The 16,920-nt window shown below is 52.0% G+C and overlaps 1 protein-coding gene across 14 annotated transcripts in view; it reads left to right on the top strand.

Annotated features, from left to right (window-relative positions):
* The window catches only part of Unc13a (unc-13 homolog A), a 47,918-nt gene that overhangs the window by 16,083 nt on the left and 14,915 nt on the right, over positions 1-16,920 (top strand). For 9 of the 14 annotated variants that reach the window (XR_010058317.1, XM_063275701.1, XM_063275696.1 and 6 more), the window contains 19 exons: positions 1,324-1,370; positions 1,893-1,971; positions 2,392-2,463; positions 2,568-2,787; positions 4,013-4,240; positions 4,837-4,978; positions 5,103-5,272; positions 5,428-5,543; positions 6,358-6,521; positions 7,078-7,228; positions 7,837-7,905; positions 8,084-8,173; positions 8,761-8,895; positions 9,876-10,009; positions 14,295-14,380; positions 14,465-14,591; positions 15,261-15,357; positions 15,552-15,695; positions 16,750-16,833. Coding sequence is in view for 13 of the 14 variants with exons in the window: in XM_063275701.1 (XP_063131771.1) it covers positions 1,324-1,370; positions 1,893-1,971; positions 2,392-2,463; positions 2,568-2,787; positions 4,013-4,240; positions 4,837-4,978; positions 5,103-5,272; positions 5,428-5,543; positions 6,358-6,521; positions 7,078-7,228; positions 7,837-7,905; positions 8,084-8,173; positions 8,761-8,895; positions 9,876-10,009; positions 14,295-14,380; positions 14,465-14,591; positions 15,261-15,357; positions 15,552-15,695; positions 16,750-16,833 (2,355 nt within the window). In the remaining variant the exon portion in view is untranslated. Of the gene's footprint in view, positions 1-1,323; positions 1,371-1,892; positions 1,972-2,065; positions 2,125-2,391; positions 2,464-2,567; positions 2,788-4,012; positions 4,241-4,836; positions 4,979-5,102; positions 5,273-5,427; positions 5,544-6,357; positions 6,522-7,077; positions 7,229-7,836; positions 7,906-8,083; positions 8,174-8,760; positions 8,896-9,875; positions 10,010-14,294; positions 14,381-14,464; positions 14,592-15,260; positions 15,358-15,551; positions 15,696-16,749; positions 16,834-16,920 lie in introns of those variants that run through there. The other 5 variants (XM_063275698.1, XM_063275695.1, NM_022861.2 and 2 more) reach the window with 4 other exon arrangements.

Below are 16,920 nucleotides of genomic sequence, written 5' to 3'. Positions count from 1 at the left end.
CTGGAGAAGCCGTGTAAGGGGTCAATCTTGCAGGTAAAGGCAGAGGTCAGGACAGCAGTGAGAGGTCAGAGGTCAGTGTTAGAATTGGTGTTCTGCAGGAAGAGTGACAGGGTGAAGTTGGAGGTCGAAGTGAGTCTTCTGAAGGCTCCTTACCTCAGCTGGGCACAGAACTGTGTTGATATCCAGGTGACCATCCCACCTGGGCAGGAGCACCAGGAAGCTTAGGTCATCCGATGTCACACCATGGACATTCCAAACCAGGTTCCTTATGCACTTAAGAGTAGGAATTAAAGGACTGGAGAGATTGCTCAGCAGTTAAGAGAACTGGCTGCTCTTACAGAGGACCCCGGGTTTGTTTCCCAGCAACCACGGGGCAGCTCAGAACTGTCTGTAACTCCAGATCCAAAGGACCCGACATCCTCTTCCAGCCTCTGTGCGCGCCTGACGCACATACATGATGCACAGACACAAATGCAGACAAAGCATCCATACACATAAAAATAATCATAATAAAACATTTAGGGGCTGGAGAGATGGCTCAGTGGTTAAGAGCATTGACTGCGCTTCCAGAGGTCCTGAGTTCAAATCCCAGCAACCACATGGTGGCTCACAACCATCTGTAATGAGATCTGATGCCATCTTCTGGTGTCTGAAGACAGCTGCAGTCTTCTTCTTCTTCTTCTTCTTCTTCTTCTTCTTCTTCTTCTTCTTCTTCTTCTTCTTCTTCTTCTTCTTCTCCTCCTCCTCCTCCTCCTCCTCCTCCTCCTCCTCCTCCTCCTCCTCTTCCTCCTCCTCCTCCTCCTCCTCCTCCTTCTTTTTTAAAGGTCTGTTTATTTATTTTATGAGTACATTGTCACTGTCTTCAACACACAAGGAGAGGATTCCATTACAGATGGTTGTGAGCCACCATGTGGTTGCTGGGATTTGAACTCAGGACCTCTGGAAGAGCAGTCAGTGCTCTTAACCACTGAGCCATCTCTCCAGCCCTACAGTGTACTTCTATATAATAAATATAATAAATAAATCTTAAAAAAACATTTAAGTTGAGAGAGAGAGAGAGAGAGAGAGAGAGAGAGAGAGAGAGAGAGAGTCCAACAAGACTGAACAGGGAAAATGATGTCAAGTGTTCAGGATTAAGACGTTTGATTGGCAGGGAGGCTCTCTGCCTGTTTTACAGGCTAGGGTCCAGAAAGTCCAGGGGTACAGAGAGATGTAGGACCTGGATTTCCTGATTCCTCACCCGTGTGGGAGACAGAAGGGGGGCAGAGCTTGCCTCAGGGATAGAGGGGTGACCAGTGTGTCTGTTTTCTGTCTGTCCTGCAGGCCCGAGGAGAAGGAGAGATGTCCAAGTCTCTGTGGTTCAAAGGCGGGTGAGCAGAACTCTGGGTTAGGGGGGATTTTTAAAACGGGAGATCAAGGTTGGTTTACATCTGTTGCTCAGACAAGGGATGGGGTGTTAAGAGGATTCTATATTGAGAGGAGAAAATAGTTTGTTGTTATTTATTTATTGTTTATTTTTTGAGACGAGATTTCTCTGTGTATCTCTGACTGTCCTGGAACTCATTCTGTAGATCAGAGTGGTTTCCAACCCACAAAGCTCTGCCTGCCTTTGCCTCTAAAGTTGTAATTAAAGGCATGGGCCACCATCACCCGGGACAGTCTTTTTTAGTTTTTGTTTTTAAGGGTACTAGCCCATGCCAACTTACCCATATGAGAGCTGGAATTCCCATAAAGGCCACACTCCTAGGCTTGGGGCCAGCGCTTGAGTTTGTCTTTGCCTGACAGTTGAACTCTCATCCCAGAGGGAGGTCAGGGGTCCTGCCTGCACCTCTAGTGATGGGTGTAAGGCTGGACACAGGTCTGGCCCCTCAGTGTTCCCGTGTGTCTTGCAGCCCTGGTGGTGGCCTTATCATCATTGACAGCATGCCAGACATCAGGAAGCGGAAGCCCATTCCCCTCGTGAGCGACCTGGTGAGCAGCCCCGTGCTTCCACCCTGAGTGGGAAGGCGCAGTGTACGATCTGTACAACTGCCCAGGGCGGCTGAGGCTGGGGACTGCCCAGGCAGTCCTTGAGACTAATGTACCCTGATTTCCACCCTCATGCATCCTGGACCTCAGGCTATGGTGAGTGATGATGACATGGTTGTTGGGGGACCTCTCAGCTTTCACCCCTGTGTGGGTATATAAGCTCTTGGGTGGGAAGAACTACCCGGGCTGGGAGTTTTGCTCAGTGGGTGTCTCCTAAGTCCCACCTTGGGGTGTGGAAAATTCACCTCCCATGATTCCTTCTGACTCAGCCGCTCCCGCCCCACTCCCACCCCACCAGGTCCCTGGCTCTGCAACCTCCCTTGTGTGGTCTACACTCACTGGCAACTTTCTTTCTCACTACAGTCTCTGGTCCAGTCACGGAAGGCGGGCATCACCTCGGCCTTGGCCTCCAGCACGTTGAACAATGAAGAGTTGGTGAGTGGGGGGCTCTGGAAGCGGTCCCGCAGCGATCGAAGAGCAGGGGAGCTGGGGTGTCTGGGACGCCTGAACGGCCCTTTTCCCTCCTTTTTCCTCCGCAGAAAAACCACGTTTACAAGAAGACCCTGCAAGCCTTAATCTACCCCATCTCCTGCACCACGCCGCACAACTTCGAGGTGTGGACGGCCACCACTCCCACCTACTGCTACGAGTGCGAGGGGCTGCTGTGGGGCATCGCGCGGCAGGGCATGCGCTGCACCGAGTGCGGCGTTAAGTGCCACGAGAAGTGCCAAGACCTGCTCAACGCGGACTGCCTGCAGCGTGAGGGGCGGGGCCAGGCAGCGAGGGGCGGGGCTGAGACTGGTGGGTGGGGCCAGGGTTAGCCAGAACGCTGGCTGTGTGAGGTGCAGGTAGGGGTGCAGAAGCGAGGGGAAGGACCAGGCTGGAGTGGGCCAGGCTGGGAGGTCTGAACTGCGTGGTCGGCTTGGCTGAGTGAGTTGAGGAGGAGTGGATAGACTGTTTGGAGAATTGAGGGCGTGGCAAAGCTCTCAATCCCTGGCTGCGATAGCTCTGGGTCCTTCTGGTGGAGTTGGGATGCTACTGGTCTAATGAGCCAGAGGCAGGGCAATGGGCGTGGTTATATGGGCAGGGCTTAGTTTAGGGACACCCCCCCCTCCTTAGGGTTTCTACTAAGCGATTCTCAACGTGTGGGGCGCGACCCCTTTAGGGGTCACATATCAGATATCCTGCATATTTAGATTATGATTCGTAACAGTAGCAAAATTACATTTATGAAGTAGCAACCACATAATTGAGTGGGGCTTATCACAACATGAGGAACTGTATTGAGGGGCCGCAGCATTGGGAATGTTGAAAATTTTATGAGCTGGAGAGCTGAGGAGATAGAAGCGCCAAGTGCTGGTCTGCGCAGGGGATTTCGGGTGACACAGGCGGCTGCCCTACTACTCTGTCTTAGAGAAAGGAGGTCCTCCGGAGGGGAGGGGACTGAGGGACAGCAAAGTGCTGATGATCTAACAGGGCGGGGCTTTGAGAGGAAGGATGCCCACCTGGACAGAAGGCTGTGGGTGAACATGCTCAGACAGGATGATGGGTCAGTGACAAGGAGGGCTTAGAGGGGACAGGGCATCATGCAGGATGTATCCTAGAAGGTGTGGCTTGGAGGAGCACATCTCAGTGGGATGTGTCCTCAGTTGGCACTAGGATTGTAGGAAGGTGGAGATTCTGTGTAGGCATGACTAACCATCATGCCTGAGGCAGAACTCAGTGGGCAGAAAATTCAGGGTTTGACTGACAGGGAAATGCCTATGGTGGAGCCTAGAGGTGGGTGGAGACTCGGGAGTCTCAAGAGACTGGGCTCTAGGAGGGAGGAGATTCCAGGTGAGGAGAACTTCATGGGCGTGGCCAATCCAGAGCAGCCTCAGAGGGCTAAGCTTAGCCAGGAGGAGGGCGCTTTGGTGACCTGCCTGGGTTGGAGGGTTGGAGGCTAGCAGCTGGACACCAAGGCCAAGTACATCTGTAACGGCAGGGGCGGCTGAGAAGAGTTCTAAGCATGGCGCTGAAGACCGCACGCAGAACATCATCATGGTGCTGAAGGACCGCATGAAGATCCGCGAGCGCAACAAGCCTGAGATCTTCGAGCTGATCCAGGAGGTCTTCGCGGTCACCAAGAGCGCACACACACAGCAGATGAAGGCCGTCAAGCAGAGTGTGCTGGATGGCACATCCAAGTGGTCTGCCAAAATTAGCATCACGGGTGCGCATGCGCAGACAGCCCTGGTGGGAGAGAACTGAGGGGTGCTTGGAACCAAGGGAGGGCTGCAGCTTGAGGTCGACCTGGGGGAAACTCCTTCTAACATGCATGTGAGAGTGATCCCACCTGTGCTGCATAAGTGGGTGGATGGGTGAGTGAGTTGATGGATGATGGATGGGTGATAGCTGGATGGATGGATAGTTGGATGGGTGAGTGGATGGGTGGATAGAAGGGTGGGTAGCAGGGTTGGGGATTTAGCTCAGTGGTAGAGCACTTGCCTAGCAAGCGCAAGGCCCTGGGTTCGGTCCCCAGCTCCGAAAAAAAAAAAAAGAAAGAAAGAAAAAAAGAAAAAATGAAGGGTGGGTAGCTGCAGGATTTAATGTGTGAATAGGTGGATCGAGAGACAGATGGGTAGATGGCTATATGGGAAGGGTAAATGCATCAGCTTGGGAGCCCTATGGTAACTCTCTGGCAAGACTAGCTGGGCTGTCACTGTGGCTGGCCCCTGTCACGAGCCTCCCGGGACATGTGTTAATGACTGCATGTGTTGATGGCACGTTCCCCATCGTGAAAGCACATTTGTGTGGTGTGTCTTTCAGTGGTCTGTGCCCAGGGCTTGCAGGCCAAGGACAAGACAGGATCCAGTGACCCTTATGTCACCGTCCAGGTTGGGAAGACCAAGAAAAGGACAAAAACCATCTACGGGAACCTTAACCCAGTGTGGGAAGAGAATTTCCACTTGTGAGTAACTGACTGGGTTCCCAGTCCCAAAGTTCCCTTGCTTCTGGGTTAGTTTGTGGGGCCTCTGAGACAGGATACAGGGCAGCTGCCTGAAGCCTGCCCTCCGGTCTGACTGCCCACACAGTGAATGTCACAACTCCTCTGACCGGATCAAGGTGCGTGTGTGGGATGAAGACGATGACATCAAATCCCGTGTGAAGCAAAGGTTTAAGAGGGAGTCTGATGACTTCCTAGGGCAGACAATCATCGAGGTGCGGACGCTTAGCGGCGAGATGGATGTGTGGTACAATCTGGGTGAGTGAGGGCAGGGCTCGGGGAGGCTTGAAGTCGGAGAAAGAGATGATCCAGGATATGCTGCACAAGAGACCCTGGGGATCGGGAAGGCTCCAGAGCTTCTGTGTATTGAAGCTGCCCCGAGACCCCCTCATGTCCTCCCTCATAACCCACAGACAAGAGAACAGACAAGTCTGCTGTGTCGGGCGCCATTCGGCTTCACATCAGTGTGGAGATCAAAGGGGAGGAGAAGGTGGCACCCTACCATGTCCAGTACACCTGTCTGCATGAGGTGAGCCCAATAGAGCCAAGAAGCACACAACTGGCTCCTTCATCACCACGCCCTTCCTCCTGCACACGCTGTGCGGTTCCTTACATGGTCCCCTCCGCCTGAGAAACCACTACTCCTGTGTCAAGGTCCGGCGCCAGGGACCCTTCTTGTGGGCCTCCAGGCCAGCTCTCAAGGCTGCACTCCAGTGCTGAGCTCTCCTGCTCCTACCTGACCCTCTGCAGAGAAATCTGTCCCTAAGTGGAGCTTCTCAAATGAGTGTGACTCTGGATTACTAACCAGAGGAACAACGAATAAGATCAACCAAGTTGGGGCTGGGGATTTAGCTCAGTGCTAGAGCGCTTACCTAGGAAGCGCAAGGCCCTGGGTTCGGTCCCCAGCTCCGGAAAAAAAAGAGCCAAAAAAAAAAAAAAAAAAAAGAACCAAAGAAAAAGATCAACCGAGTTAGGGAGCATGGCTGAGGGGGGGCGATTGGGGCGTGGCTGAGGGAGAGATTGGAGCATGGCTGAGGGAACGGTTTGGGCATGGCTGGGGGTAGATATTGGAGCGTGGCAGGGGGAGCGATTGGGGCGTGGCTGAGGGAGAGATTGGGGCGTGGCTGGGGGAGCGATTAGGGCGTGGCTGAGAGAGCTGGTAGATGACAGAGGGCACAAGGAATGTTGAATGGTCTTAGGTGGATTTGTGGGTAGTTTGATACTTGGAAAAGTGGATGATGGATGGGGAACCTGGGTGCTGTGGAGGATGACGGATGAGGACCTGGAAGGTTGGCAGAAATCAGCTTCTTCTCCATTTCTAATGCCATGTCTCCCCTGTACAGAACCTGTTCCATTTTGTGACGGATGTACAGAACAATGGCGTGGTGAAGATTCCCGATGCCAAAGGTGACGACGCCTGGAAGGTTTACTATGATGAGACTGCCCAGGAGATCGTGGATGAGTTTGCCATGCGCTATGGCGTTGAATCCATCTACCAAGCCATGACGTGAGGGCACAGTGGGTGGGCGGGTGCCTCGGGTGACACTGACAGATCTGGAGAAGGGGTGTGCCACATTCCCAGGAGATGATCAGGATGCTGCTATTGGAAGGTGGGGGCCAAAGAACCAGGAAGAGGTAGAGAAAAGTGACAGCGAGATAGAGGTGGGGAAGTGGGGGAGGGGCACACACCTGAGCATCAGCATTCAGGTTGAGGCCAAAAGATCTGGACCTCAGGGCCATCCTTGGCTACATAAGACCCTGTCTCAAAAAATTAAATTAAGGGTTTAGCTTAGTGGTAGAGCACTTGCCTAGCAAGCGCAAGGCTCTGGGTTCGGTCCCCAGCTCCGGAAAAAAAAAAAAAGAAAGAAAGAAAAAAAAAAGAAAAAAAATTAAATTAAAAAAAACTTGGGAGAAAGGACACAGGTATTACATAGAAACCCAGAGGACTGAGCCAGAGGGAAAGGAGTGCAGAAGAGGGGCTGACACCCAGGTGGTGTCTTGGAGTTCTGGGGAATCCAAAGTCTTGGTTCCCAGACCCAGTGCCTCCCACTTCTGCCCACCAGCCACTTTGCCTGCCTCTCCTCCAAGTACATGTGCCCTGGGGTACCCGCTGTCATGAGCACCCTGCTTGCCAACATCAACGCCTACTACGCACACACCACCGCCTCCACCAACGTGTCTGCCTCCGACCGCTTCGCTGCCTCCAATTTCGGGGTCAGTCTCAGGGGCCAGGGCTGGACAGACTTCCTTGGTCCATAGTAGCACCTCGTGTGCCTCTGCCCCAGTGTCTCCCTGTCTCGGAGCCTCAGTTTGCTCATCTGTAGAATGGAATCAGACATTACCAGTGGGTAGAGTGGCCAGGTGATGGTGGGGTACTCCTTTGATCCCAGCACTTAGGAGGCAAAGGCATGTGGATCTTTGAGTTCAAGGCTAGCCTGTCTACAGTTCTAGGATACACAGGACTACACAGAGAAACCCTATCTCAAAAATCCAACTCCCTTACCCCCCAAAAGAATGGGTAGAAAATTTGAAGCTCAGAGGGTTGGATAAACAAGGTCCTGGGTTCTGTACACACCACACGTAAAACAGGCTGGTGATATACACGCCTGCCACCTCAGCTCCCAGGAGGATGAGGCAGGACAATCTCCAGGTCCTGGCCACCCTGGGCTACAGAGACCTTGTGTCAAAAAGCTAGAAAGAAATGGGCTGTGGTTGGGTGATGAAGCTTAGTGGTCAGGGAGCACTCAGCCAGCTACATTCAATGACATCACCAGACCCCCAGGCCCGGCTTCACCTGCCCTCCCTCCCAATCTTCCACTTAGAAAGAGCGCTTTGTGAAACTTCTGGACCAGCTGCACAACTCCCTGCGGATTGACCTGTCCATGTACCGGGTGAGAGGCTTGTTTCCCTGTCTGAGAGTCACCCAGAGAGAGGGCCCAGGGACCCAGTGCAGCCACTCGTGCTCCTGCATTCTCCCATGGACATGCCCCACCGTGCTGTCTGGAGGCTGTCACGTTCTCCCTTGTGCACCACACCAAAATGACCTCAGTCTCTCATTGCTGCCAACAGAACAACTTCCCGGCCAGCAGCCCCGAGCGGCTGCAGGATCTCAAGTCCACAGTGGACCTGCTTACCAGCATCACCTTCTTCCGGATGAAGGTGGGTGTCCTCACACAACCACGGGAAGAAGCCCAGTGGCCCGACCATGGCCACTGCTACAGTGCACCCTTGAACACATAGCGCCGGGGGAGGGGGGGCTGGCAACACAGTGCAGCAGGAAGAGGTGCTTGCCACCAAAACTGGCTCTGTGAGTTCAATCCCCAGGTCCCACACATGGTAAAAGGGGAGAGAACCAACCCCCACAGGTTGTCCTCTGGCTTCCATTAGTACATGAACCACACCTGCACATGCGTACAAGGCAGACAGACAGACAGACAGACACACACACACACACACACACACACACACACACGCGCGTGCGCGCGCGCGTTAAAAATATGTGTGATTAAAAAACAAGAAAATTATCGGGTGTGGTGGCACATACCCGCCCATGTCGCAACCCTCGAGAAACAGAGGCAGGGCATCTCTGGGAGTCTGAGGCCAAGCCTGGTCTACATAACAAGACAAACCAGTAACGAACAACAAGAACAGTGTGGAGAAACCCACCAGTGAATGAGCTCATAGCAGCTCATGCCTGGTCTGTGCATCATGGATCCAGCCTCTTTGCCCGGCCTCTCTGCCTTCAGGTTCAGGAACTGCAGAGTCCGCCACGTGCCAGTCAGGTGGTGAAGGACTGCGTGAAGGCGTGCCTCAACTCCACCTACGAGTACATCTTCAACAACTGTCATGAGCTCTATGGCCGGGAGTACCAGACAGACCCGGTGAGTGGAGCATCACCTTCACAGGTACCCAGAGACATGCCATGCTCAGACCCTCAGTGTTATCTTCTGGAATTCAGGGATTAGGGCTGTGGAATGATCTGAATAAAAAAAAAAACAACAGTTTTTGGTGCTGTCTAGCAGAGGACTCAGCACCAAGCACCCAGCACTGAGCACTCAGCATCCAGCACCGAGCACACAGCACTAAGCACTCAGCACCCAAACACTGAGCACCCAGCACTGAGTAGCAAGCACTGAGCACTCAGCACCCAGCACTAAGCACTGAGCACCCAGCACCAAGCACATAGCACCAAACACACAGCACTGACTCAACAGGCAGTCAAGAATGTGCTTGCTGAGTTTGGCTAGTGGAAAGTTTCTATTTGAAAAAGGTTCAGTGAGTCTGGGCTGTTAGAGTTAAGCTCAGCAGTTAAGAGTACTTACTGCTCCTCCAGAGGACTAGAGTTCTATTCCCAGCACGCACATGGTGACCTACAGCCACCTATAACTGCAGTGCCTCTGGCCTCCTTGGGCACCCCCATGCACACGGTGTACATACAGACACACAGACATAGCATAAAGTTAGATAAATCTTTAAAAAGAAAAAAGAGATTTGGAAGCTGGTGGGAGGTAAGTGGGCAGGCTAGGGCTTGCCACCAAGCCTGGTTAGCTGTGGTTTGTCCCTAAGACCCTCATGGTGTAGGAAGACAGTCCATCCCTATGTCAGCCTGGCCTTCAGGACACTGAGACATGAGGATGGACCATTCCAGGTTAGCCTGTGCTACATCTTAAGTCTCTGCTTCAGAAAAGGATAGATAGTGGCTTGGATTGAGTTTCTTTCAGTTAATCTTTCTCAGTTTATTTGTTTAAAATGAGAGTCTTATCATGAAGTCCATTTGGTGCAGCGTCTGTGGTGCCGGAGTGTGGCCTGCAGCACCTCTGCCACCCCTGCTGCTATGAACTGACCCTTTCCCCCCTTTCAGGCCAAGAAGGGGGAGGTCCCCCCGGAGGAGCAAGGCCCTAGCATCAAGAACCTGGATTTCTGGTCCAAGCTCATCACCCTCATCGTGTCTATCATTGAGGAGGATAAGAACTCCTACACACCCTGCCTCAATCAGTGAGCTCGGCCGGGGCCGTGCCAGGGGTCGGAAGTGTGTGCTGAGTTCCCGATCACAGAGTGACCCCATCTGAAAGCTCTACCCATTCACGCGTGCATGCGCACGTGTGTGTGTGTGTGTGTGTGTGTGCACACGTGCCTGTGTGTCTGTGTGTGTGTCTGTGTGTGTGTCTGTGTGTGTGTGTCTGTGTGTGTGTGTCTATGTGCTTGTCTGTGCCTGTGTGTGTCTGTGTCTGTGTCTGTGTCTGTGTCTGTGTCTCTCTCTCTCTCTCTCTCTCTCTCTGTACCTGTGTCTGTGTCTGTGTCTGTGTCTCTGTCTCTCTCTCTCTCTCTCTCTCTGTACCTGTGTCTGTGTCTGTGTCTCTGTGTGTGTGTGTCTATGTATACCTGTGTGTGTGTATGTGTGTGTCTGTGTATAACTGTGTGTGTGTGTCTGTGTGTGTGTCTGTGTATAACTGTGTGTGTATGTGTGTGTATGTGTATACCTGTGTGTGTATATGTGTGTGTCTGTGTATACCTGTGTGTGTGTGTGTCTGTGTGTGTGTGTCTATGTGCTTGTCTGTGCCTGTGTGTGTCTGTGTCTCTGTGTGTGTCTGTGTCTCTGTGTGTGTCTGTGTCTCTGTGTGTATGTACCTGTATGTGTGTTTGTGTGTACCTGTGTGTCTGTGTCTGTGTGTGTGCTTGTGTGTGTCTGTGTCTGTGTGTGTGTGTCTGTGTGCTTGTCTGTGTGTCTGTGTATACCTGTGTGTGTATGTCTGTGCCTGTGTGTGTCTGTGTCTGTGTGTGTGTGTCTGTATGTATCTGTGTGTGTGTGTCTGTGTCTGTGTGAGCCTGTGTCTGTCTGTGTGTGTCTGTGTGCTTGTCCGTGTGTGTCTGTGTATACCTGTGTGTGTGTCTGTGTCCCTATGTGTGTCTGTGTCTCTGTGTGTGTCTATGTGTACCTGTGTGTGTGCAGCTATGTGTGTCTGTGTCTCTGTGTGTGTCTATGTGTACCTGTGTGTGTGCAGCTATGTGTGTCTGTGTCTCTGTGTGTGTCTATGTGTACCTGTGTGTGTGCACCTATGTGTGTCTGTGTCTCTGTGTGTGTCTATGTGTGCCTGTGTGTGTGTGTGCGCGCCTGTGTGTGTCTGTGTGTGTGTCTGTGTGCTTGTCTGTGTGTGTGTATACCTGTGTGTGTATATGTGTGTCTGTGTATACCTGTGTGTGTATCTGTGCCTGTGTGTATGTGTGTGTCTGTGTATACCTGTGTGTGTGTATGTGTCTGTGTGCCTGTGTGTCTATGTATATCTGTGTGTGTGTGCTTGTTTGTGTGTGTGTGTGTCTGTGTGTGTGTTTGTGTCTGTGTGCTTGTCTGTGTGTGTGTTTGTGTCTGTGTGCTTGTCTGTGTGTGTGTGTCTGTGTATACCTGTGTGTGTGTGTCTGTGTGCTTGTCTCTGTGTGTGTCTTTGTGTGTCTGTGTGTGTGTGTGTGTTTACAACAACTGGAACGTGAACCTTGAAAATGTTTAATTAGCATTTATTTTACTTTTAAATGTTTATTATTCTATGTGTTTGGGTGTTGCGCCTGCAGGTGTCTGTGAACCATGTCTGTACCTTGTACCTGTGGAGACCTTGAGAGGACGTTAGGTCCCCTGGACCTTTGGTTGCAGATGGTTCCTGCTGTCATGTGGGTGATGGGACTCAAACCTGGGTCCCTTGTGTATGTGTGTCACAGAGTTAGCTGTGGAGGTCTGTAAGCCCTCGTTCACTCTGCCATAGGGCTCTGCCACAGGGCACAGTCACTTGGGGAGGCATAACATGGGGACCACACTGCAGCCAGCGATGCTGGGCTATAAGGAGGCTCCAAGACACCACTCCAAGGGTGGAAAGCACAGTGAGATGTGGGAAAGCCGAAGCTGGTTCGCCGTCCCCCAGACCTGTGATTGAGTCAGGCCATGGGGTTCTCAGATTCTTAGACATCCAGGCTGGGAGTTGTGGAAGAGCAGAGGACAGAGTCGGGGGCGGGGGTGGGGTGGGGGAAGGGGAGCTCAGGCTTATCCCAGCAGAGATGATTGTCCTTAGTGTGGTGGAGACAGGCTTCATGGTAGTTGTGGCTGGGAAGGCAGAGAGGTCTTCTACAGAGAATTAGGCTGTGGCTCTGTAGGCAAAGGCCTTCTTCATGGCTCCCACAGCAGAAAGAGACAGCTTAAACAGTTCTAAACAGTTTATTGTCACGGCGGAAAATGAATGTGTAAAACCATACCCCATTTCTCAGTGTGGACCTGAGATCAAATACCTTTTTCAGGGAGGAATGTCTGGGAAGGGAAGCTTATTGGCTAAGCCCTCCAGGCCTCTAGGCACCTCGTTAGCATGGAGAATACTGTTTTGAGCCTATGTGACCATAGGACATATCTCTTTTATGTGAGAAGCATGGCACATGTTCCAAGTCAGGAGTCTGGCAGGGAGCAGGGAGTTGCCCAAGCCTCAGGTGTGTGCCCCCGAGTCTCCGGGTATCAACCTGCTCTACCTTACCGAACTTCCTGGCATGGTTTTACATCCCACAGAGGTCACAGGACTTGTGGGAGTCGGTTCTCTTCGTCCACCACATGGATTCTAGAGATCTTCCTCAGGCTTGGCAACAAGCACCTTTGCCCACCGAGCCGTCCCACTGGCCTAGAAACGAACTTTTATGGAGTTGTTTAATATACTCGTGTTTGCTCAGGGTGCACATGTGCAGTCTTAGCGAGTCATGAGGCTCACAGGAGGGACCACTTGGGTCCAAGAGTTAACCTTGGCAACATGGAGCTTCCCTGTTTCAGAGACAATAACTAATCACACAGTTTTCTACACACACAGCACTGTGCAGTGTATAGTGTGCAGTGCTGTGCTCTGTGCGACCCTGAGGGAACGTGGGCACTGCTGGTTATAGATTGGCCTATGTGAAATATTTATCAAGTGGCTAAAGGAGCCACTGGGTTGGGTTTTTTCAAAATGAGCCACAGAGTGGGGTGGGGTGGGAAGCATAAATCCTAACATCGCACGGTTACTTAGGTGTAGAATTAGTTTGATATACACAGATGGATCAAAGCGAAGATGTGTGTGTGTGTGTGTGTGTGTATAGGTGTGTGCGTGTATGGGTATGTGTATGTGTGTGTGTATAGGTGTGTGTGTGTATGGGTGTCTGTGGATATGTTTGTGTAAATATGTGTTGACAGATGTGTGTTTATAAGTGGGTGTGCCTGTGTATAGGTCTCTGTGTGTAGAGGTGTGCGTGTGTATAAGTGGGTATGTGTGTATAGGCGTGTGTGTATAAGTGGGTGTGTATAAGTGGGTGTGTGTGGGGGATAGGTGTGGGTATGGATATGTATGTGTGTATATGTGTTGATAGGTGTGTGTATATAAGTGAATATGTCTGTGTATAGGTGTGTGTGTACAGGTGTGTGTCTGTATAGGAGTGTGTGTATAGGTGTGTGTGTATAGGGGTGTGTGTATAGGGGTGTGTATATAGGGGTGTGTGTATAGGTGTGTGTGTATAGGTGTGTGTATAGGTGTATGTGTGTATAGGTGTGTGTATAGGTGTATGTGTGTATAGGTGTGTGTGTATAGGTGTGTGTGTATAAGGTGTGTATGTGTGTATAGGTGTGTATGTGTGTATAGGTGTGTGTATAGGTGTGTGTGTATAGGTGTGTGTTTGTATAAGGTGTGTATGTGTGTATAGGTGTGTGTTTGTATAAGGTGTGTATGTGTGTATAAGTGTGTGTGTATAGGCATGTGTGTATGTGTGTATAGGTGTGTGTGTATAGGTGAGCATGTGTATAAGGTGTGTATGTGTGTATAGGTGTGTGTATAAGGTGTGTATGTGTGTATAGGTGTGTGTTTGTATAAGGTGTGTATGTGTGTATAAGTGTGTGTGTGTATAGGCATGTGTGTATGTGTGTATAGGTGTGTGTATAGGAGTGTGTGTGTATAGGTGTGTGTGTATAGGTGTGCATGTGTATAAGGTGTGTATGTGTGTATAGGTGTGTGTGTATAGGTGTGCATGTGTATAAGGTGTGTATGTGTGTATAGGTGTGTATGTATATAGGTGTGTGTGTATAGGTGTGCATGTGTATAAGGTGTGTATGTGTGTATAGGTGTGCATGTGTATAAGGTGTGTATGTGTGTATAGGTGTGTATGTGTATAGGTGTGTGTGTATATAGGTGTGTGTGTGTATAGGCATGTATGTATGTGTGTAGCTATGAATAGGTGTGGGAAGGTCCCAACGCCCCCACTCTGTCCTAGCACCAGTTTTCCATCTGTTTCCCAGGTTTCCCCAGGAGCTGAATGTGGGGAAGATCAGTGCTGAGGTGATGTGGAGCCTGTTTGCCCAGGACATGAAGTACGCCATGGAGGGTGAGCCTCTGGGCCCAGCTGGGCAGCAGTGTGGGAGCAGTGGAAGCCCCAGTCCTCCCGGCTGAGCCTCTGTTCTCCTGGCAGAACACGACAAGCACCGGCTGTGTAAGAGCGCAGACTACATGAACCTGCATTTCAAGGTCAAGTGGTTGTACAACGAGTACGTGGCTGAACTGCCCACCTTCAAGGACCGCGTGCCGGAGTACCCTGCGTAAGTTCCCGAGTCCCGCCAGGCCTGGGTCAGAATGTCACCAAGACCTAAGAGGACTCCAGGACCTGTGGATGTCAGATCCCAACTCCCTGGTGCTCAGGACAGTGACCAGCACCCCATTGGTCCCGGGGAAGCAGCTGCAGCACACGGTTCAGAGGGACAGGGCAAGAAGGAAGCCACATGTTGAAACAAAAGCCATGATTGAAGTATTTTCAACTTGTTAAGGCTAAACGCTCCCTCTTCCTCCTCTTCCTCCTCCTCCCATTCCTCCTCCTCCTCCTCTTCCTCCTCCTCCTCCTCTTCTTCCTCCTCCTCTTCTTCCTCCTCCTCTTCTTCCTCCTCCTCTTCTTCCTCCTCCTCTTCTTCCTCCTCCTCCTCTTTATCCTTCTCCCTCTTCAAGAGTCATCCTCAGGTACCCAGTGAGTTTGAGGGTAGCCTTAAATATACCGACCCGTATTTAAATAACTACATTAAAGAAATGTAGTGACTGAAGTGACAAACTGAAGTGACAAATCCACTGGGGGATGGAAGCTGGGGACAGAGCCCAGGTCACCACATCCAAGAGCTGGGATTAAAGCGTGCACCCCAGGCCCAGCAGACAGTGGGTGAGGTGGGCAGAGCCGGCGACAGAGTCCACAGCGGTATCCCAGCTGATGTGTCCCTTTACAGGTGGTTTGAGCCCTTCGTCATCCAGTGGTTAGATGAGAATGAGGAGGTGTCCCGGGACTTCCTGCATGGTGCACTCGAGCGGGACAAGAAGGATGGGGTGAGGAGGCCATGGGTAGTGGGCCATGGCCCACTGGTGGCCACTGTCCTGTCCAGCCTGTGGGTGCTTCCTCCATACATCCAGCAATCATGGAGCGTGGGGTTCTCATTCAGGTCAGGGCCTCCACCCTCCTGTGGCCTGGGCCCTCGAGGAGCGATGCCATGGTCTAGCCTGATGCTGTCTTCTCCCTGCAGTTCCAGCAGACATCGGAGCACGCCCTGTTCTCTTGCTCGGTAGTGGACGTCTTCTCCCAGCTCAACCAGAGCTTTGAGATCATCAAGAAGCTGGAGTGTCCTGACCCCCAGATTGTGGGCCACTACATGCGGCGCTTTGCCAAGGTGGGGCCTGGGGGGGGGGTGAGGAGAGACAGGATGGGGTTGAGCTAGGCATGGGATTCGGCTGAATGACGTGGAGGGGAGCCGTGCCACTGAAGGTGAAGTCAGGCTGCTTCAGGGCTGGACATGAGTTGCACACGGGGGAGGTTAGAGTCGATACATAAGTTGAGGAAGGGAAGCAGTCTAGCAGGGAAGCTATGATCCAGTGTGTCCAAGGCTCTGCTGTCATAAATCTAGGAAAAACACGTTGAGGAGGGTTAGTGAGAGGGCTCAGTGGATACAGGTGCTTGCCACCAAGCCCGAAGCCCTGAGTTCAATTCCCCGGGGTTCATAGAATGGAAGGAGAGAGCTGACTCCTACACGTCTGCCGTTTGTCCTACACGGGCACACACAAGGGTCACACGTGCTCACTCCCACCCACCCCACCCAACACCCAAATTAATGAAATCTAAAAAATCTCTGTGGGAGAACTCACCTGCTCTGTGCCAGGCCCAGCACTGCACAAAGAAAAGTTAAATCAAACCAAACAAAAGCCGACAGACAAAGGAAAGTTACCCACTCACTCCAAGGAAACAGAGTTGGCTGGGTGAGTGTTCTGGGTCGCCTTGGGGCTGCAGGTCAGGTTTGGAGTTCTACACGACTCACACAGGCACAGCTGGCTCTGGGTGCGTTTCACTCGGCAGTCATTCAGCTGGGATGGATTCCATGTGGGATCAGGTCATGCTGGCAACCAGGGCCTTAATACCATGGTTGGTTCCTTGGAAGCCGAGGAGGGCACACGGAGCATGGTGGGGCTTATATCCTGGGGAGACCGGGCTAGCCTCAGCTACACAGCAAGACCTAGCCTCAAATAGAAAAAAAGAAGTTGAGTACAGAAAGCAGTCCTTTCGTGGGATGAGGTCTCCTCTGTACCTTAGTGGCCATCTAGGATGGACAGCCATCCTGATGTCCACCCCACACACTGTGCAGCACCAAGTCACCATAATGTCTGCAGTGGATGGTCGTGATGGCCAGGGTCCCTGAGGCTGCGGCCCTCTCACCCTCTCTCTGTCCTCAGACCATTAGCAATGTGCTTCTCCAGTACGCCGACATCGTCTCCAAGGACTTCGCTTCCTACTGCTCCAAGGAGAAGGAGAAAGTGGTGACCGGGGGGCACCCACCCTGCCCTTTCCACACCCTAGCCCTCCCCACCCCACCCAGCTTCCCTCAGGGCCCAGGGTTCCAGGCT

This window comes from Rattus norvegicus, chromosome 16, assembly GCF_036323735.1.
Source record: "Rattus norvegicus strain BN/NHsdMcwi chromosome 16, GRCr8, whole genome shotgun sequence".
Taxonomy (NCBI): Eukaryota; Metazoa; Chordata; class Mammalia; order Rodentia; family Muridae; genus Rattus; species Rattus norvegicus.
Note: the sequence above shows the minus strand (reverse complement) of the source record. Positions and strands in the feature narration are given on the sequence as shown.